The sequence below is a fragment of the Equus quagga genome, chromosome 15 (genome assembly GCF_021613505.1).
Source record: "Equus quagga isolate Etosha38 chromosome 15, UCLA_HA_Equagga_1.0, whole genome shotgun sequence".
Lineage (NCBI taxonomy): Eukaryota > Metazoa > Chordata > Mammalia > Perissodactyla > Equidae > Equus > Equus quagga.
Genome location: NC_060281.1, coordinates 73,577,622 through 73,599,687, shown reverse-complemented (window position 1 = coordinate 73,599,687; position 22,066 = coordinate 73,577,622). Strand labels below are relative to the sequence as shown.

The following is a 22,066-nucleotide window of genomic DNA, read 5'->3' as shown; positions in this document are numbered from 1 at the left end:
ATCGTGTATGAAAAACACTGAGCTCAGAGGCTGGCACAGAGTAAGTGCTCAGTAAACGGCAGCTTTTAAAAAACCGAACAAATGGTATACGAATGAGGTTTAGGAAAGCAACTTTTCCCAAGTATAACCATGAAGCCCAAAGCTTGGGCACGAGCAGCCTGCAAACTGTGGTGTGGAGGCCACGGGCATGGCTTCCAGAGGGCTAGATGGGAAACAGTCTGAATCTTTTGAAGCAAACAAGTGTATCGTCAGGGAAAAAAAATGTATCTTATTTCCATGGTAGAAGAGAACAGAATCACAAAGAGATAAATCCTAGATTACTAAACTAAAAAGAAAACCAAGCAAAAGTGACTAAGGACTCCTTGAGAATGAGGACCGTGGTCACCACCCGTGGCCAGCCACCCCCAGTACCTGGCTGTCCTGGAAGGTCTAGGAGAAACATACTTTGGGGCTAAAGTGTCCCTTAATGCAGTTTATCAGGCCTCAAATAGAGATGCAATTTTTCCCACAGTTAAAGAGCTGGGGTGGGTAGTTAAAACAAGCCCCGAGTGCTCGTAGATGGGGACGGGGGGCTGGTCACCTGCAGTGAACCACCACAGGCCCAGCGTCCATGATGCTCTCCTGCTTATGGTGGACCTCCTCCAGGAAGTCCAGCACGCCCCCGGGGTCACTGGGCACTCCATGGTCTGGCCAGGTCCGAAAGTGGTATTGCCAGACCGTTCTCTCCGTATTCCCCTGGAGTAGAGCCAAGAAAAACCAGAAAAGAATTAAATAAATCAAGGGGTTGAGGAACTGCCCAGTTCCCATCTTTCCCAGACCCCACGTGAGCCGATGGGGCTGGCCGGCACAGAACCTCCTCCCGCCCCATTTACAGGTCTTCTTCTGAGTCTCTCAGCTCTCTTCTGCTTTTGCGTCTGGCTGAGCAAGCCGGGAGGCAGCTCTTGCCTCTGTTAGAAGAATGAAGATGTCTGGCTTCTTCAGGAAACAGCAGCCTGAATCACCTCTCTGAAGCAGCAGCAGCAGGCAATGTCCCTGCTCCTCCTCATCCATGAGTAGCTCAACTCAGGAGGCGACTGGGGCCTCTGGGACTCGGGGCGCTCCTCCCACCAGATGGGAGAACAGGGAATCCCTCAAGACACTTGCTCCTTTGTTTTTTTACACCCAGCCCTCCTCCCCGCCCCCAACACACACACTTTTATCATCATATCATGATATTTTTAACTTCTCTTTACTGCAAAGTAGATACGAAGACAGGCTTTGCAATTACATGACTGGATTTAGGCCCAAATTCCAGCATTCACACTCACTGTGGCCCCTGGACATCTCTAAGCCTCAATTTTTTCCTTTGCAAATAGAAAAAATCTTCACTCTCTCACAATACCACTGTGAGGATTAAACAAGACCAATCAGACACACGGCTACTGCTCAGCAGAGTGAGAGACTCGGCACACCAACGCTCTTCTGAGGAGAGCCGTCACTCACAAAGGTCAACGATGGTACCAAGACCACACAAGGCCAAAAAGTATGGCGTTCTGGGTCTACGCAGATTAGGTCTTTGTAGCAATGCTGCATCTTCTTCCTATACACAGTATCCAGAGACAATCCAAGTTAAGTGACATTTTTAAAGCGGATTTAAAAATAAGAGAGAGAGAAACTAGACCAGTGTCCACCATCAGTGACTTTCAGGACATCCAAGGAATGTGAAGCGCGATTAAGATCTTTTCTTGAGTTACGTGCATTTAATTTTCTGACGTCATGAAAAAGAGCTTTCTTGGTGTTACTGGTGAGCTACATATCAGGGCCTACAGAGGCCACAGCAAGGACAGCAGGGAGTGAGAGAGACTCAGCTTCCCCGCGCATCCACGCTCCTCCTCCTCGGGAAAGGTCGCTGAGGTCTCTGCCTGAGCCCTCCTTCCTGGGCAGTTAAGAGGCTTCAGTGAGGCCATGCGACAGCACTTCAGAGAAAATGTAACAGGTTACACAAAAAGTAGATAATACATGACCAGCAATTCTGGAGAAATGATCAGTCCCGTGTCAGCATCTGCATCCAGGGGCAAAACACAAAGCAAACACACCAACGGTCCCTGTACCTGCCACTCAAAGGCCTCTGATAACAAGAAGATGGATGGCTTGCCACTAGAACTGAAGAAAACCCACCCGCTTCTCAGAAAGCCCCGATAGCGAGAAGATGGCTAGTTTACCACTAAAACTAAAGAAAAACTTCTCTGAAATCTTTGTCCAACGTCCTCTAAATCTCTCTCCCACTTCCGCCTGACGGCTACATTTTTCCAGCTCCTCTCACAGTCTCTGCCATTGATTGGACCTCCACTCTCTCCCCATCAGGAGACCTGCATCCCCGCTGACATCAGAAGTTCCAACACCTCACCCTGGACCACGACCGCCCAGGTTTCCACTCGCGTTAGTCCCCGACCTCCTCACGGAGCTCACCAGACCACGGAGCCTCCCTCCACTCTCCACCCGCCTCCTCCTGCTCTTGCTGCCCCCTTAACCAGCTCGGATTCCACGTACCATCCTGACAACTGCCCTCCATTCACCACCCACCAGGCAAAGCTGCAAGCCTGGACAAACCCAACCACCCACTTTCTGTTTTTAACCTGAGGAACAGTGTCCTCAAGAAAAATCACACAACCACGTGATCAATGTTACCAAATGTTCATGTTCACCACCTCAACAGAGGACTCAGCACTGCCTAGATATTTACTGCATTTCTTGCTTTCTCTACAAAATTATTGCATGCTATTCCCACTTTCCTCAAATATTTCATCTCTTCTTTTTTTTTTTGAAAGGTTTAATTTTTTTCCTTTTTCTCCCCAAAGCCCCCGGTACGTAGTTGTATATTCTTCGTTGTGGGTCCTTCTAGTTGTGGCAATGTGGGATGCTGCCTCAGTGTGGTCTGATGAGCGGTGCCATGTCCGCGCCCAGGATTCGAACCAACAAAACAGTGGGTCGCCTGTAGCGGAGCGCGCTAACTTAACCACCCAGCCACGGGGCCGGCCCCTATTTCATCTCTACTTATTCCCTTCCAAAATCAGCTGATGCCTGTCTCAGGCCTCATGGAGAATATACAGAAAATCCATTTCAGCTCCTCCACCTGCATCTGCAGCCACCTTCTCCTCTTTCCCTCCATCACCACAGAAGAACGATCCCACCATCGATCAAAACCAATCCATCCCCGATGCTCTAGATCCCATCTCCCCTTTTCACGCAACCTCCATCCCTGCCTCCGTGGCATCTTCGCTTCTCAAAGGCATCTCAAACTTTACAAGTCTAGGAGGTTGGTTCTTCATCCTCCCTTCCTCCTCAAATCCATTGCCATCCACCCCACTGTTCAAGCTAGAAAACTGGCGGTCGTTCTTAATGCTGCCCTCGCCTCTCGTTCTCGCCATCATCAAATCCCTTCATGTCTACCTCCACAGTTATCTCCGGTTGGTCCCTTTCTGTCCATCACCCCTGTCACTACCCTGGCATCTTGTACCTAGACAGTCCAAGCCCTACCATCTTGTATATCTTCTCCTAGCTTTCCTGACCTCTGCCACAGGAGTGCTGTCCACTCAGACTCAAATCCTAAAATGTTTTTGAATCCTCCTCCTCCTCTAACAGCCAAACTACCCCACAGCCTGCAGACCTCACCCTAACTGCTGGAGTCTCTGGGATCCGTGGAGAGGAGGCAGGCCATCAGACCTCGACCACTGCGGAGGCCTCCCAGCCACTAGGATCACCCCATCCCCAGTCCTCCCTGCAAGGGCTATCAGACACTTCCAGGCACACAGCTCTGCACACATGTTCACTTGGCACAAGAACCATCACAGGGTCCATGACAACTAACGAATAAAGTTCGCATTTCTTAACATGATGGTCAAAACCTCTCTCAACCCAAGGTTGTTCCCTTGATTCCCCACTTGCCTTTATCCCCCATAAATCCCACTCGCCTACACTTTGCAATTTAGCACTGTGACCACAATGACACCTCCACCTGCAAGGCCCTTCCTCCACCATGTTCTCCCACGGAATCCTCAACCTTAAAGACTCTGTCTCTTCTGGGACCATCTCCCCGATGCCCAAGCTGGAAGGAAGCGTAGCCTCTGCAGTACGACAGCACATCAGCCGGGTGTTACAGCCCAGGCCTGCTCTGGAGCACCGCCATTGTATAAATGGCTTCTCACTGCTACATGACTGTAATTCCTCGAGGGTTAAGGCTGTTTCATTCATCTTTGTTTCCCCAAAAGACCTTGAATAAGTAAGCCCCTCTAACCATGAAATTAAAACGAATCCAAATCTAATCCTGCTTTGTAAAGTTAGTCACTCCAGGGAGAAACCTGAACTACACGCAATTAAGATCTGATGCCATGGACTTTGACCAGGACCTCAGGGCCTTTGCACTTGCTGTTCCCTTTGCTTGAGATACTCGTCTTTGGATGTCTGGCTCCTCCATCTTCAGGTGTCAGATCAAGTGATGCTCCCTCCAAGAGGCTCTCTCAGTTTACTCCATCTCAAGTACTCAGTTTCTCTCTAATACACCATCCTATAGCCTGCACAGACTGAGCACAATCGGAAAGCTTGGTTGGTTCTTTACTTTTTAACCTTTCCATCTCCTGAGGCTCTGTGAGGGCAGGGCCCATGCCTGTCTTGTTTTCAATGTACCAGTAGTGCCTCAACTGTACCTGGCTCACAGAAGGCACCCAATAAACAGACACTGAATCAGAGAGTGAATAAATGCATGAACGGATGCAAGCATGAGTAACTGCACGACTCTGGATCACTGCATACGACAGACAATTACCAAAGTCTCTAAAATACGACAATATACTTACTTGTCCAACCTTTGAGAGTTTAAGTTCTCTTAACGTGTAGTCATGAGCGGCACTCTCTTTGACGTTCCTAACACGCATGACCCCATATTCTTTTAGAGCATACTCGTCAGGCCAGTATTTGACACATTTACTCTGGAAGGGATCAGAGAAAAGACAGTTAATCTCTGAGAACTCTGAATTAAAGCCTAACCCAGCAGAAAATAAACGTTCAAGCCTTGCTTAATGACTACTAACATGGAAAATGGCGTGTCTACCATCTACCTGTCTCCCTTTCAAAGAAAAGGACAGACGAGTTCAAGTAAGAAAAGGAGGCGCTTGGCAAGCCAGGGAGAAGGGGGCAGACAAAGCCTTTGCAGGGTTGTCTGACCTAAGACACATGTCAAAGGAGAGTCAGTGTTTGTTTATCTCTAAAGAACCAAAGATGCAAAGACAGAAGGACTAACCAGTTTGAGGGTGCTGTCTAGCAACCAGAGTTTTGGATTCTAGAGATCTGCCAGTCACTCTGCGGAAGGCAAGCAAAGACTCTGGAGGTGGATGGGCTGCCCAACGAGCCAGACTGTCTGGTTCATTTCCGCACCAGCGTAGGAGGACTCTGTGCCTTATCTAACCCGAGTGTGAACAACTCCAGTAGAGAAAGGCAGCCGAGGGGGTTTTGAACCAGCTGCTTTTTCTATATCCAGATCCATTTGATACCTACTACACACGTCACCTTCGCTTAACTGGGTGTCTGGGAACGCCAAGCCTGCAAGAGCTGCTGGCTTCAGAGCAGGCAGATTAAAAATATGGCACCAGAACATCATTCTTGCTGCCAAAGAGGAAGATATTTCACTCAATGAGCGACGAGTCTGTATATCTTTGGTGATGTGTCCTGGGCAGAGAATGTGTTCTGTTTTTTTCTGGGAGCAGTCACCCACACCACTCACTTTCCACAACCACTAAGACACAAATACCAGCAAGAGAAATTTACCCTGTATATTAGAAAGACAGAGAAATTCAGTCTTAAAGCTAGAAATAGGAGAGCAGCCGCAGACATCCACATAGTCAATGACTAATTGATAGAAAAAAAAACACAACAAGAGAAAAGTTCAACAGAGGGATTAATGGATGGTGCAACTTTTTTGCCTGGCATAGTTTATGTGGTTTTTTATTTATTATTACTGTGAATTCAGCTTTTCCCTCCAGCATTTTATAGATCCAAATCTCTCTTTGACAGATTTGACACAATTTTTTTATCCCCAAATAAACACTTTCGATACTAATTGTACTCAATGCTGTTCTTGGCCAATCAGTTCTCAGGACTGCCAGTTGCTCAAAAGAACTCAACAGAGAACAAAAATCAAATCACCATTCTGAAAACATTCCAGCTGACTTCAAACATCTGCAAAGCACTGCGGCCCTCCTCCCAGTTTTCCAAACTCTGATGTAAACCTTGGAAACAAATTCTAAAATGTGAGAGCTAATACTCGAGCGTTTAAAGCAAAGCCAGGAATCAAAGAGAATCCAGAGTCTGGTTTTTCTATTTTGTGCACTGGAGGGATCCCGAGAGAGCAGGTTATCAGAAAGGCCTGCGAAGGGAACGGAAGCCCGTCATGTCACCCTGCCCCCGCAGAGCGCAGAGGAAGAATGAGAAGCAGGCATAGACTGGGAGGAGGAGGTGAGGAGCGGGACACAGTGATTTGGCCCAATGTCTGCCTGTTCTAGGAGCTTCCAGCAGCTCTTCTGAAAGGGACCAACACTGATTCTCTGAAGTGACAGAAGCACTCTCTCTTCACAGCCCCCAAATCCTTTGAGAACAGGTGGCCTCCTACACTACAATCAGGAAACAGGCAGGATAGAGGGCTCAGTTTTCCTTTCCGTACTTAGGGCAGGTGACACTCACTTGACGCAGAAACTACGAAGACGTTTAAACTTGTATATTAATTCAAAAACATCTAACGTTCCTGCAGGCAGCTGCAGGAGGAAGCCTTTGTTTTCACAATGACCAGATCTGGCCTCAAAGGTGTTCAGAGGACAACAACTAGTAGTGCAATAAGAAAAATCTTATAAAATCACACTGCCCCCACAACTGATACGAAAATTATATTAGGAGGGCTAAAATCCAAAATCACCCACCTGTCTTAGGTTTAACTTATAGGTGCAACTGCTACATTCTATGCAAATTTTATATAAACCAATTAAAGTGTATCTAAAAGAGAACTTATCTAGAACACAAACAAAAACACAGAACTTTTCCATATTAAAAAACCCACATGGATGAGCTCACTTTGGGATAACACACAGAGTTGTCACTCAATGAGATGTGCCTGCTTCTCTGTAGGTATCAGACATTACACTTCCAAAAACCTGTAGTGTCTGTCGTGAAGGGTATGGGGAGATGGGTGCCAGGCACATGCTGCTGGGGGGAATGTAGACTGGGACAGCCACTCTGGAGGGCAGTTTGGTAGAAGTATTAAAACAACAACATGCACACCTTGTGACCTAGCAGCCCTTCTGATAGCTAACCTAGAGGAACATCAGCCACGTGCACATAAAAGCAAGAATAAGATTACTCACTTCAGCTTGGTTTGCAAGAAAAAAACTGAAACACTTGAATGTCCATCAAGGGCATAATGGTTAAACAAATTATAGAACATCCAATACCATGCAATTATTAAAAAGAAAGGGATGGGGGCTGGCCCCATGGCTGAGTGGTTAAGTTCGCATGGTCCGCTGCAGGCGGCACAGTGTTTCGTTGGTTCGAATCCTGGGCGCGGACACGGCACTGCTCGTCAAACCACGCTGAGGCAGCGTCCCACATGCCACAACTAGAAGAACCCACAACGAAGAATACACAACTATGTACCGGGGGGCTTTGGGGAGAAAAAGGAAAAAATAAAATCTTTAAAAAAAAAAACAAAAATGGATGGGATAGCCAATATGTACTAACAGAAGAAGTTAGAACATATATTGGTGGAGGGGATGGCCCAAGATGCACAATGAAGTTATTGTATGAAAGCACTTTTCATAGAGTATTTTTCAGAAAATAGTACTATATACTTCTATAGGTACATACACGTGTCAATACATGTACATATGTAAATGTAGGCATGTAAAGCCTGTAATGCCTCTAATGAACATATGTAAATGCCAAGAAGACAGTGTAGAAGAAGACACATCAAACTGATAACAGGGTTTTTACACTGGAGGAGGGGACTAAAATGGGTGGGATGCAGGTGACAAAGGCAACATTAACCTTAACTATAATGTGTTTGAATATTTATATGAACATATGGTTTGGATAATTCAAATTAATTTAATTTTTGAAAGTCATGATAAGTATAGTTTATATGACAACTAAAATCACCGTTTATTAGTACTCTAAGCACCGAGAGTACTAGACAGGCCTCCAATCTTTTTGACCTCTGCTTCTGGATACAGTGGAGTAACAGGACTGGATTTCCCCTCCCACTTTAAACAACTCAAAAACCAGAAAAAATGAAACAACGTATACAATAGAATTAGTAACAAGGACATTAAAATAGTTATTAAGACTATATTCCATATGTTCACAAAAGGTATAGGAAATGATGCACATGTTAAAAGGAAAGGCATCAGGGGCTGGCCCCGTGGCCGAGTGGTTAAGTTCGCGCGCTCCACTGCAGGCAGCCCAGTGTTTCGTTGGTTCGAATCCTGGGTGCGGACATGGCACTGCTCATCAAACCACGCTGAGGCAGCATCCCACATGCCACAACTAGAAGGACCCACAACGAAGAATATACAACTATGTACTGGGGGGCTTTGGGGAGAAAAAGGAAAAATAAAATCTTTAAAAAAAAAAAAAAAGGAAAGGCATCAAAGATATTTAAAAGATCCAAATGTTATAAATAAGAAGATCCAAAATCTTATAAAAGATTCAAATAAAACGTCTAGAGGTGAAAAAGACAACGTGTGCTGTGGAAAATACACTGGATAGGATGAACAGCAGATTACACACTGCAGAAGAAAACATTAACTTAGAGACACACAGCAGAAAAAAAAAAAGCTATCCTAAATGAAACACAGGGTAAAAAAAGACTGAAACGATGAAGAAAGCCTCAGTGAACTGTACGACAACTTTAAGCAGCCTAACACACGTGTAATCGGCGTCCCAGGCCAGGGGGTGGTGGGGACACATATTTGAAGAAATAATAAACATTATCCAAATTTGAAGAAAACTATAAATCCACAAATCCAAGAAGCTCAATGAACCCCACACAGAAGAAACAGAGAGAAAACTACACCCAGGCACATCATAACTAAATTTCTTCTACTCCCTTTTTTCCAGAGGGTCTCTTAGTGTACACTTAATTTGTCTATTCAATTCTTAATTAATATGGTCAACCTGACGCGTCCAATACTTTAACAATATTGCATCAGAAACATATGTAATATACCTTTCCTCGCTCCACTTCTTTCGTTGTCATGACAATCACTCGGGAATTCTCTTGAAACACCATCCGCCAAAAGTCATTCACCGTATTTTGCAGACAGCCTTGTGTGGCAATATAACTCTTTTTGGGCTTTGAATTGTTGCACTTGGTTTCAAACTCAGGCTAGAAATTTAGGAAGAACATCCTTGAAACATTCAAGACACAAGGAAGGATTTAAAACAGGCTAGCAACGTACGATCAGACAACACTGTGAAAAGCAAAACTCACCATGATAATATTTGCATTGATGTAATCCGAAACAGGCTCGTTGGGATCACCATCATGCAGGACAACCCTGGTATGATCAACTGGAAGGAAAAAAAGACAGATCAGTCACAAAGTGCTCAGACCTCTTCAGGACAAATCAGTTCAAATCAGTTAATCCTCAACCTAGTCCAAGTTTTGTTCATCAATGATAAGACCACATGAAAAATCAAATACTAAGCAAGTACAACAATAATCTGAACACCACGTGATGCCTCAGAATGCTTTTTAAGAAGAATAACGTAGCAATGTCAATTTCCTGGTTTTAATAATGTACCATGGATATAAAGGATATTATCATGGGTGAAGCTGGGTAAAGGGGAGATGGGAACCCTATATATATTTTTGTGACTTCTTGTGAGTCTAAAATTATTTCAAAACAAAAAGTTTTTTAGAAAAAGGAAGAGTAAAGTACAGATGAATGACCTGATGTCTGAGATTTGCTTTAAAACAATACAGGGAGAGGGGAGAAGTGGATCAAAATATAGATGAATCAAGATTGGGCATGAGGTGACAATCGTCAGAGCCGGATGACGGGTATGCACAGGTTCTTTACACTACTCTGTCCACTTCTGAATATATTTGAAACTTCCCATAACAAAAAGGGTTTCTTCAAATGAAGCAGAATGAAATACAGTATCTAAAAGATTCTTATAGTATCAACTGACCAAATTCTATACAAAAGTACATTATTGGTGTAAAAAATCTGAGTGCTCTACCTAAACAATATATTTTACAATGGGAATTAGTCATATAGTTGTATGCCTTAATAGAACAATGTTCTTTTTGCCTCAGACTTCTCATCTTTAAAGAAATAAGATGTTAATTGGAGAAAACATCTCATTGGGAGCTTTAAGGAAGGAAAAGGCAATAATATTCTATCGAGATACTGCATACCATTGTTCCCTTCATCTTTTCCCACATCCCTACATCCTACTAACGAGTACCACTAGACCTCCTGAGCAGAAATGAAAACTTACACGTAGAAAGAATGAGGCTTTCCCAAGGTCATTAGGACCATGCTGTGGCTCAAACTCATTCTCTTCAAATTCCTCATTGCCTTTTCTCAGGATTATAAATGCCTCCACTTTCTCCCATCCTCATCTACATACATTACAAATACCCACAGAGATGTGGTACCCATATATTCCATGCATGTGTACATATGTATCCAGAAAGAGAAAGAGGATGCTTGACACTCACACACATACACAGATGGGTTCACGATATCTGACAGAACGGCTCTGACCTGATGAGACAGTAGAGCAATGCTCTCCAAATCTGACCATGTGTCCCAATAAACTTTAATAATCAGGTTTTTGAACACTGAAATACACGCACATATATATACAAACAAGCCTTGTTTTTAAGTTGGGTAAATTCATCATGGACGCACTGCCATTAACCTGTACATCAGGTTTAAATTTTTCTTTTCCCTTTTTTCTTTAGATACAGCACATAAATAAAGAGAAATTCTAACTGTTCTGTCCCTTCCCCCAGTGGATTGCCTTGCATAGCCCACGCTGAAGACCCCTGCATGAGAGCATGGTGCCAAGAGCAGTGACTTTGGGGACTCCAGTGCCAGCTGGCCCACGTACTCCCACTTGCGACACTGCTAATATGTCTATAAAATAGGGATAATAAGAACACTTGCTTCGTGTGCATGGGCTATGGATTAAGTGAGCTGTGGATGCGAAGAGACTGGCACAGAGTCAGCCCTCAGGAGAGATGAGCTGCGACAACCGTTTAGTGCCATTTCAGGGGCCCTCGTGCAAGGCCTACAGCCTTCCGGGCCTCTTTTTCCTCCGGTTCAACTTGGGCTCTCCCTGGCAGCATCTGGATGTTAAAGAGGTGCAGCTTTATGAACAGCACAAGATCCAGGTCTGAGCAAAGTGCAGGTATGTACCCACATCTCCAGTATCTCGAGCTCAGGGCATCAGGGGGCAGAACAGTTGGAAGAGCCCTCAAGAGGAGCTTGTCTGTTCCCCAGATGAGGAAACAGAGTCCCAGAAAGGAGGCGGGCCTTCCCAAGACCCTTGGGATGGATACTGTAGCACAGGACACAAGCCTGGGACCCCTGAGGCTCATGGTATGGCCTGATCCTGGGAGATGGCAAGCTGTGAGATTATCACCCTTAGGCAGACAAAATAAATTAACAGAAGGAAACAACCACACTCAAAACCTTCTAGTGGCAATTTTACTCACTAATCAGCATTATAGGAACTCAGTGAATGAGGCCATCCGTCCCCTCCACAGTTGATTATGTTGCAGACTCCTCACCATTAAAAGAGGCTAAGGCTTCGATCTGCTGAGAAGGCACACGGCCCCCAGGACAAGTTACAGGGACCCTGGCAAAGTCTCCACAAGCGATCACTACTGAGCTTCCGAATATCAATACTTACAGGGCAGGATGTTTTTATATCTGTTTTTGTTTTTATTTTCTTGCCTCTGACCCTCTTTTCGGCTGTAGAGAAGTTTGCACTCCTGCTGTTGTAGTGTCTAGAGAGGAACAAAAGTAAATATTATCATGCGTCAAAAGCTTTCAAAAAAAACCCTGGCTAAACATTTCTGCTTTAAGGAATTCATCCTAGCAAATGTTCAGAGTCGAGAGCTACAAAAATGCTCATCTTAATATTGTATCAACAGTGGCAAAAACATTGGAAACAACATAAATTTCCAACAAGAAAGGGCTGCCTAAATAACACTATCGTTCATTCATACAAAAGAATGTTCTGCGGCCATTTGCAAAGATGTTCTTGGAGAAGACCTGACGCCTTGGAAAGAGGATCAGAGTAAGTGTGAGGTGAAAAGAAGGTCAAACTTCCCAAGGCGTCAGCATAAGTCACATGTCTGCATCTGCCTACGTACAAAGAAATGGTGGAAGGACGGACACCAAAAAGTCATGTGGAATTTTTTTTCAGGGTAGTAGGATTATGAAGGCCCTTTCTTCGCTCGCTCTCTTTTTTTTACCTAAATTTTCTACAATGAACAAATATAAGAAGACAAATCTTTTAAAATAACAATTATTAAGAATGAAAGCCAGGGGGCTGGTCCCGTGGCCGAGTGGTTAAGTTCACGCACTCTGCCCTCGGTGGCCCAGGGTTTCACCAGTTAGGATCCTGGGCGCAGACATGGCACCACTCATCAGGCCACGTTGAGGCAGTGTCCCACATGCCACAACTAAAAATACACAACTATGTACTGGGGGGAGTGGGGGAGAAAAAGCGGTGGGGGGGGGGAAGATTGGCAATAGTTGTTAGCTCAGGTGCCAATCTTTAAAAAAAAAAAAAAAGAATGAAAGCCAATCAGCATTGGTGGAGTATACCAAATAATAGATGTGATCCGTGTTCTTGAGGAGTTCATGAGCTGCCTACTTATACCCCTGTTTAATCCAGAGCAAGCCACACGTCAGTTCTCAAATTTGGATGCTGGAGGATAGCAGAGTGGTTTGGGTATCACTGGATCGTGGGCATGCAAGCTTCGTTAGCATGGCGTTAGAGTCCTCCCATGCCAAGAACTCACGTTACTGCTCTAGGCAGCCAGTCTGCGTCTACGCAGACACCCACTGCCCTGTGCTCTCCGCAGCCAGAGTGAGGAAGACATGCTCGAGCTAATGTGAGCGGTCAGGAAGGACACGTCTGCAGGGAAAGGAGGGTGGGAACGTGATCAGGGCATGAGGAGACTAAGCCAGGGAGCCCCAGCGGGGCCAGCCCCAACAGAACAGGGGACATGGGGAAGTGGAGCAAAGGACCAGCTACGGAACAGGCAGGAAGCTGGACAAGCCGGGCTGAAGTATTTCCAAGGGGTAAGATCCATTTTCAAAATTACAAACAGTGCCTCTTCAAGGGACCATTAGTTTCAAACAATCTAATTTGTAATGGGAAATCACACATGGGCAAATTAAGAAAGGCAGACTAAAAAGAACCCTTGAAGATTCCTACAAGGAGCGACAGCCGCTATTTCCTAACCCAGCAGCCCTGTTACAGTTCCATTTCACTTGTCTGAATTTCACAGACAGGCATGAAAGTCACGAGTTTAAACTGGATTTGACCCTCAGTTTCAAAATGCAATATTCGTCCTTGACACACAGCTCATAAGCAAAGTGTTTAGCTAGCCGAAACCTGGATAGAAATAAAGTACGATGTCCGTAGAACTCTGACAATGAAATGGGCATTCCGATTTTTTAAGTGAGCTCAGATTAAGTAATTGAAGCCATTAGCCTTCTCCGAGCCAGCATTTCCTTTGAACTGTGAGCCAGTCTCACCGAGCAATATTGCTGTCTTCGGAAGAAGGTTCGATCTTGATTTTCAGACAGTAAGATGAGGTTGAAAAAGAAGTTCAAACACTATGAACTGAACAACTACTTAGAAATCAACCAACTGAGGAGCAACAACATCAACAAAAGCTACTATGGGGCGGGGGGCGGCTAGGAAATAATTAGCTGCTTGATTCAAAACAAACCTGACAGCAAAGCACTCGAGTGTTCACTTACGAAACAAACTTCGTGGGTGCTTCACTCGTGCGGGGTGCACGGCCAGAGCAATCGCTATAAAATTTAGGCAAATTTCATCCAGCCTCTCCCTGTTGAATTACCTTCAATTTCTCCCTCTCCCTTCAAGATCAAGTCCAAGCTTTTCAGAACAACCCATGGGGCCTTCTCAGCTCTGAGCTAACGGAGGCCTGCCTCTAACCTCGGCTTCCACTTTGCCAAGTTACTAGCCTGTCTGCCTCAGTTTCCTCAAGTGTAAAGTGGGGATAATCCTAATTTATCTACCCACCCCATAGGGCTGGCATAGAGTTCAATGAGATACATGTAAGGTGCAAAAATGTACCTGGAATACAAGGAAGCATGGAAGAAGATGCTAGCTATTGCTATTAAATTACTATGGTTACATGAGCTACATACCCAGCTACACCATGTGTGGTCTGCAGAAACACAGAACCTCAGGTCCTGCCCCAGATCTACTCAACCAAAATCTGCACTTCAACAATATTTCCCAACGGTCAAATACACATCCAAGGGGCCGGCCCCGTGGCCGAGTAGTTAAGTTGGTGCACTCCACTTCGGTGGCCCAGGGTTTCGCCAGTTTAGATCCTGGGCGCGGACATGGCACTGCTCATCAAGCCATGCTGAGGCAGCATCCCACATGCCATAACTAGAAAGGACTCACAACTAAAAATATACAACTATGTACCGGGGGCTTTGGGGAGAAAAAGGAAAAAACAAAATCCTTAAAAAAAAAAATGCACATCCAAGTTTGAGACACAATGTCTATACTCCAGCCATACTAAAATATACATAAGGGTCTTGAACTCACCATATTTCTTCAGGCTTTCATGCTCTTGTACATGCTATCCCCTCTGCCTAGAATTCCCTTTTTCTCCCTCAAGAGCCTATGAATAGTTATGTTTTATTTATTCCTTGAGACCCATTTCAAATACTTCCTCCTCTGGGAAGCTTTCCTGACCCACTCAGCAATGCAGAGCACGACCTCCCCGTGCCACACAACACTTAGTGCACTGTCTGCAGTACCTCCCTCTACGAGCACGCTTGTGGCACTGAGTCCCAGCTATGTCTTTCCAATCTGACTCCTCTACCAGACAGCAGGGACTGCCCTGCTATGCCTGCAACCAGCACAGCATGATGCACACAGAGGGCACTCAAAGTGTGTTTGCCAAACGGACAAATGAAGTGGGTGGGGTGGCACAGACAAACCACAGACTGTCACCGGTGATGGCCTGGGCACCACAGGCCCCACATTTAGCATCCCTTTCTGATACTGTTGATGCGAACTTCAACATAAAGGAAAATCACTGTAGGCAAAATACAAGAACAGCACGTCACAATCTTTAATCATTTGAAAGGCATCTTCAAGATGCTTTGCCAGCTCAGCACACCACCTGTTGTATGAGTTGCTTTCTATATTAACTTCCTCTTTTTCTCCTTCATAAAATGTATTTCAAAAGGAAACTTCATATTACGAGCACAGATGAAAACCAATATCACTTGCCATATATAGAACATAACCAGAAAAAGGAATATAATAAAAATGAAATACTATCAAATTCTACCAAGATACTGTAGCATGCCTGAGGCTTTGTAAGAGAGGGACACAGGCAGGTGTTGCAGGCAGATGTTAAAGACATACTGGAACCATACTGAGACTTCCTCCTAAGCCTCGTCAAAGAATTGGCTAAGGGTTACAAAGAGAAACCTTGTTAACCAACCCTACTGTGTAATAATTTTGTAATATACACATGTATAAAATTAACACGCTGTACACCTTAATTATGCTACATGCCAATTATATCTCAATAAAGCTAAAAAAAGGTTAAAAAAATACTATAATAGGGTACCATCAAAAAATCATTTCACACCTGAACAAACACTTAGCCAGACTAAATTCAGAGTTCCAGGCCAGGGAAATCCTCCTCAATACCCATGGCATGCTGGCTGAACCAGATATCTACTCAGGTCAGCCAGAGGCTTCTCTCATCCTGCATTAGATTTCCAATCACTTCTTCTACGTGCATTTGGGGTTTGAACAGCACAGAAGTCAAGACAGGCCTTTGGGCCCTCGCATCTTCCACAAAGGACAGGTCCAGAGCCCCTGCAGCTCCCAGGCACAGTTGAGTGCTAACTGCCAGTGGCTGGCAGCTGTCACGGATTAATAATGACTAACAGTGTGTCTCTCCCGCAGCTCCTTCCTTAGTGCCCATTAGCCCACTCTCCTCTGTGCCTGCGGCCCAAGCTGTCTGAACACATTTCTTTTCCCATGGTGGAAGGCTGCCACACATCTAGAGGGAGACTGAAAATGAAAAGAACTCAGAAGTTATGACTTGCCACGCTCTGCCCGAAAGGCTCCCCAATGCACCTGAGATAACCAGCTACCACCCGCTAAGGGAAACCTCCTCCCCAGAACCAGACTGAGGCCTGCAAGAGGCAGGAGGATATCCAACCAGCCCTGCCCCCACGAGGCATCTCTCCTCTCTGCAGAGAAGCACCACAATTTCTCATTCCGTCCTCTTTCCTGCAAACTCTGCGGTGTTAACAGGCGCCAGAGGCAGGTGAAAGCCCCACTTCCTGACGCCACACTGCACAGCCGGCGTCACCACTTCTCTGCGGGGGTTCTGGGCGGCTCGTTCTGAGCGAGGCCACAGCACCACCCAGGCGGGAAGGGGCAGCTGGAGACTCTCATCACCAGAGAAAGTCCCAGCTGATCGAGAGCACTTACGAAGCACATTATAAGGGACAGAACCAACCCAAGCCCTGGTTCCCTTCCAGGGGCTGTTGTAAGCCAACTCACCTCCTTCCTCCACAAGATGGAGTATAAGTAGACCAACGAATTTACAAGGCCTGGTCCCTCGAGGAGAGCAGGTTCTAACACATGAAACAGCAGCAAATGTACAAGATAAATCTATAATTAAGTGTGTAATTAATTACTTGGTGTGGAATTTAGGGAGTGAGATCTATGAAAACTAACTGAAGCAGGTTTCTGGGAGGAGCTGAGGCTTGAAGCAGGTGAAGGGTTTAGAAGGTCTGAGTAAGAAAGGAAGGCATCCCGGCAAGTTAGGGAACGTAAGCAAAGGTGGCTCAGAGGCCAGAGTTAGTGGGAGGGTGAAGGAGTCTGGCCGCCAAGTCTGGAAGCTGCGTGCTAGGAAGTGGTGGGAATGAGGTTAGATGGGGAGAGTTAGAAAAACCATGGAGGTCCTTAACAACTGGACAGAATCTTCAAGAGTTGGATGAAAAGATGCACAGCATGGTAGGCTTGGAGTCAGAAGTCCCCAGAAGTTCAAATCACAGCCAACTATTTGCCAGTCATATCCCTGGGGACAACTTTCTCACTTCTTCTGGGCTTTAGTTTCCTTGTCTCCAAAATGAAAATGTTATGTCTCTAGTAGGAAATAGGGAGCCATTGAAGGTTTCTGAGCAGAGGAGTGACGGGAGAAATGTTGAGAGCAAATTAGCAAGAAGGGTGAACGGATGGTCAGAGGCGGAGAGTTAAATGAGCAGCTCATGTCTTCTGGGGTGACGAGAGACTGCACCCCCAGCACTGGTGACACTCCTGTCTCTGCTGCTGCCCAGAGAGTGGTCACGGGCAGGTGCTTTGATCTCTCAGAACATCCAGGGGTAACTACCTACCTCTCAAGATCTGGGGACACAACGAGATGACATTCCTCACCCAACATGCAGCACCGAGTCGACAATAAATGTTAGTTTCCTTCCTTCCTCTAAGACCAGAAAGACATTAGGAAAGAAAAATCAACAGGGCTTGGTGAATGACAAGGTATGGGACAAAGAGGAGAACGATGAGGGAAGGGCTGCTCTGAGGACTCCAGCCTACAGGGCCAAAGAATAAACAGGACGACCACCAGAGACAGAGAAGTGCAGCGGATATCCGGTCTGAAGAGGAAAGTAAGAGGTCCTGTGGTGGTTGCTCCAGTGTAAAGAGATCCGACAGCCAAGGAGAAACGTGGAAGGACAATTCAAAAGGCAAAACCAGAGCTCAGGGCAACACACACTTAGGGGTAATCGGACTAGGATGAGAACAGATGTGCTCCCCAAGGAAGAGGAAATTTAAAGCAAGAGGAGCGGAGGGCCCAGACCACATCTTGGAGAACCACCAGAGCTGGGTGGTCAGGAGAAGAAAAGGCAACGAACAGCAAGAGAGGCCCAAGGAACGGGGAGAAGCAATAACCCAGGCGCATGCGGCCGCAGGTCAGAGAAACCAAGGAAACGGTGGGGTGAGGAGCTGGGCAGCTGTCTCAAGAGCAGCACAGGGAAGAAAGAGACTGGAGAAAAGACTATTTGTGTTACAATAAGAAAGCCACTGGTGCCTCCTGAAAGCGTTATTTCAGAGTATGGGGGGAGGTCACATGCCAAGGTTAAAGAAGGAAGGAGCTAAGAAGACATGCAGGCCGCAGCACAGGCCCGCTCAATAAAGAAGACAGAACAAGGGCAGACGCAGAAAGCAGCAAGGTCGTTTAAAGGCAGAGGAGAAAGGTGAAGCAGAGATGTTAAAACACCTTCAGTTCTTAAATTCTCTGTAAAGATGTCAAGCAGCTCCAGCAAATGAAAACAACTCTGAAGGAGGGGAGGGGAAAAGAATGAGAAAGACAGACAGCGATGCTGAAAGAGAAATAGTGCAAAGGAAACAAAGGAATTTCTAAGAATGGAGCCTGTGGAACAAAACCTGTAAGCACTGCAATGCTCTGCCCACAGGAAGGCAGCAGCCCTTCTGTTAAACTTCTGGGAGCCCGGCCTAGATGGAAAGTCCTGCTTACAGCTCACGCCCGCCATCCTCGAACATTTTTTAGCACAAGGCTGGAGCCCTGGTTGGGGGCTATTGTCAACGTGGCAGGACTTAGTCACCAAGGGGAAGATTTCCAACGGAGATCACCAGCAAAAATTATTATTCAAGACACAGCTTTGGGGCGCAGTTAAAGTCTTGTTTCCGTAAAACCTAACCATCTCAAAGTAGAATTTATAGCTCCCCTGAGCAGGATATAATCACTCCAAAGAAATCAAACTGGACTGTGGGTTTGAAGACAGGCACTAGCTTCTCCTGGAGACACACTGGTTGGCAAAGCTGCTGGCGGAATTCAGGAGAGCTGTGTAGCTGTCAGTGAGGTGACTGCAATGCCCATGCAAGCTGAAAACTGCTTCAGACCACAACAGAGAGGAGAGGCTTGCGTAATGGAAGGAGGCTGGGTTTAAAAAGAAAATCAAATTATTAAGGAAAGCAAGCTTTCAGGCACTGGAAAAAATAACCCCAGTTAATAAGGTGGCATGTGGGGTTGGTGTGTGTGTGTAATGTGTGTGTGTGTTGTGGTTTGTTTGTTTTTTAATCAGAAACAGAAAGTTCAAAACTAAAATCCTTCTGAAATTCATCACTGCAAGCCTGAATTAGATCCTCTTGGGCAAGTGTGTACAGGGATCTCAAAGACTAAAATACACATTCACCAAGCCTCAAACAGGGGCTCCAAATGAAAAGTGTATGAGAATAAAGAGGAATAGCTCAAAGCAAACATTCCTCCATAATTTTTAAGCATCAGAAAGCTGTTCTCTGTTGAATATATGCAAAGGGTCTGAATTCAATGCAACCCTCTCTTGTTACTGAAAACAGCTCAGATTCAACACTTAACACAAATGCCTATTTTGTGCCTACTGTGTGCCAGGCTCCCTGCCAGATACTGGGGATACAGTGAACAAAACGGACACCTGTCCTTGCGGGGTTCATGGACCAGTGTGAGTTATTTTCTTAGGTGATGCACACACAGCAGACGTATTTAAAACAGCAGGATCAAAATGTCTCTCTCTATCTGTTCACATCAGTTTCATTTGAGCAAAACCTCTCTTTATTCCAACAGACCTAGTAATGTTATTTGCTTCTATGGATTCAGAGTATAAGAGACAAACGTTAAACCAATAACCACACAAATTATTCATGAATTCCAAGGACCTAAAAGGAAAGGATTCACTGCTATGTGCACACACAACAGGAAGAACCAGTCTCGGCATGGGGACGGGAGGGAAGGAAGGTTGCCCTGAGAAAGCAACCCTGAGGCTGGGAACTGAAGAGTGAGGAGAGGTAAGTAAAGGGAAGCGAGGAAGGAAGAGCATTCTAGTACGCTCCCACCCGTGGCATCACAGAATTAGCTGAAGAAGCAGATTCCCATTAGATGTCTAACAGGCAGTCCAAACTTTAAAATGTTCAACATGAAAGCTGATCACCTGCCCCAAACCCATTCCTGCCAGTCTTCCCCATCTAAACAAACAGTAACGCCATCCTACCGATTGCTCAAGCCAAAAACTGTCACCTTCTCCTTCCCTCAGCTCTATGTTATCACACAATCTGTCAACTCTACCTTCAAAGACTGACAATTCTATCCACAAAATATTTCAAAAACCCAACCACCTCCACTGCTGCGGCCCTGGTCCAAGACGTGAGCATTTCTCTGCTCAGATTACTGCAACTTGCCTCCTTGCTGGCGTCCCTTCTTCTGTCTTCCCCCTTACAGACTGTCCTCCAGGCAGAGGTCAGAGCAATCATGTCACTCCTGTGCTTAAAACTCTCTACAGATTTTCCATCTTCCTCCAAGTAAGAGCCAACGGCCGTACACTGACCCACAACGCCCTGCCTGATCTGACTCCTCCACCATCGCTCCACCTCCATTTCCCTCTGGCCCACTCTCCACCAGTACTGTTGGCTGACCATGAAACGCACCAAGTGCATTCCCACTTCAGGGCCTTTGCACTTGCTCTTCCCTTTGCCTGGAATGTTCCTCCTGAGATTATCTGCATGGCTTGCTCCCTTATTTCCTTCAGGTTTCCATTCAAAAGCCACCTTGTCCAAGAGACCTACGTAAAATGGTAATGCCCCCATCAGTACACGCTTTTTACCTTAACCTACTTTATTTTCTCCACAGCACGTGTCCGCATCTCACGTAGTGAATATTCACCTGTTTCTCTGCATACTGTCTGTCTCTCCCAATTGACTATAGGCTCCATGAGGATAAAGACTTTGATTTGTTTCTGCTACATCCCCAGAACCTAGAACAGAGCCCAGTGTAGAGTCTGTGCTTAATAAGTATCTGCTGAATGAATGAATCACTGCTGCCACCAGCATCTACTGCTCATGGCAGATATTTTGGGGGTATACCAACTCCCTAAAATCCTCATCTGTGAGAACTATTTATCCGCAATCAGAGTAGTTCGTGCAGACATATTTGTTCTATGTGATCGTGTCCTTGGGCCAGAGATAGATGGCATCTGAGCCAATGGGAATCTCTGAGATTTCAGTACAAAGACTGAAAGTTGCTGGTTTCACTATCCAAGAGAGGCTAGAAGTAAGGCTTGTAAGTCAAGAAGTAGAGAAATCTGCTGAAGGAAAAGAAGGATAAAGCAAGTGTGTGGGGAGCCAGGGATACAGGATACAGAGAGGGCAGCAAGATGGAGGAGGAGGATGAAGGAAAAGAGTGGGGGCCGAAGGACTGTCAGAAACAAGATTTTCATCCTCCACTCGGGTCCTGCCGTCAGATGCAGTGCCCAGGCTCAGCCCACAGTGCCCCTGGCAGCTCAGGCCTAGAGGACTCAAAGGGAGGAACAGGCATGGAGAGAAGGCGAATCCCTGTCAACGCAGCCATGCAACATGCATCTCGCCGCGATGCACAGGGCTGACTCAGGTTTCAGGTAACCTGTGCATTGATCGCAGGCACCAAATAACAGGATCATAACCGGCCTTTCATTTGTTTAGCGTCGGTCTCATTCAAGAAGAACTTTACATTGTTTCAACAAATCTAGAAATATTATTCTCCTCTTTATATTCAAGAACAGAAAAATGCAGGAGACACAAGATGCTTACACAGATCAGTAATGGGCAATCTCTAGCAAAGATCAAAGACTTGGGTTTGCAATGTCTTCATCATACAATATATCCTAGAAGAAAATCATCAACCTGAATTTATTTCAGGAGCAAAAAACCAAAGAGCTTCACAAGAGACTTCGTATTTTAAGATGTG

At 45.6% G+C, this 22,066-nt stretch overlaps 1 protein-coding gene across 3 annotated transcripts in view; it reads right to left on the bottom strand.

Moving 5' to 3' along the window:
* PTPN11 (protein tyrosine phosphatase non-receptor type 11) overlaps positions 1–22,066 on the bottom strand; it is an 84,869-nt gene that overhangs the window by 20,069 nt on the left and 42,734 nt on the right. For 2 of the 3 annotated variants that reach the window (XM_046639440.1, XM_046639438.1), the window contains exons 7-11: positions 11,947–12,043; positions 9,509–9,588; positions 9,245–9,403; positions 4,833–4,964; positions 581–747 (exon numbers count right to left, since the gene is read on the bottom strand). In XM_046639440.1, the coding sequence (XP_046495396.1) occupies positions 581–747; positions 4,833–4,964; positions 9,245–9,403; positions 9,509–9,588; positions 11,947–12,043 (635 nt within the window). The remainder of the gene's footprint in view (positions 1–580; positions 748–4,832; positions 4,965–9,244; positions 9,404–9,508; positions 9,589–11,946; positions 12,044–22,066) is intronic. The other variant, XM_046639439.1, reaches the window with a different exon arrangement.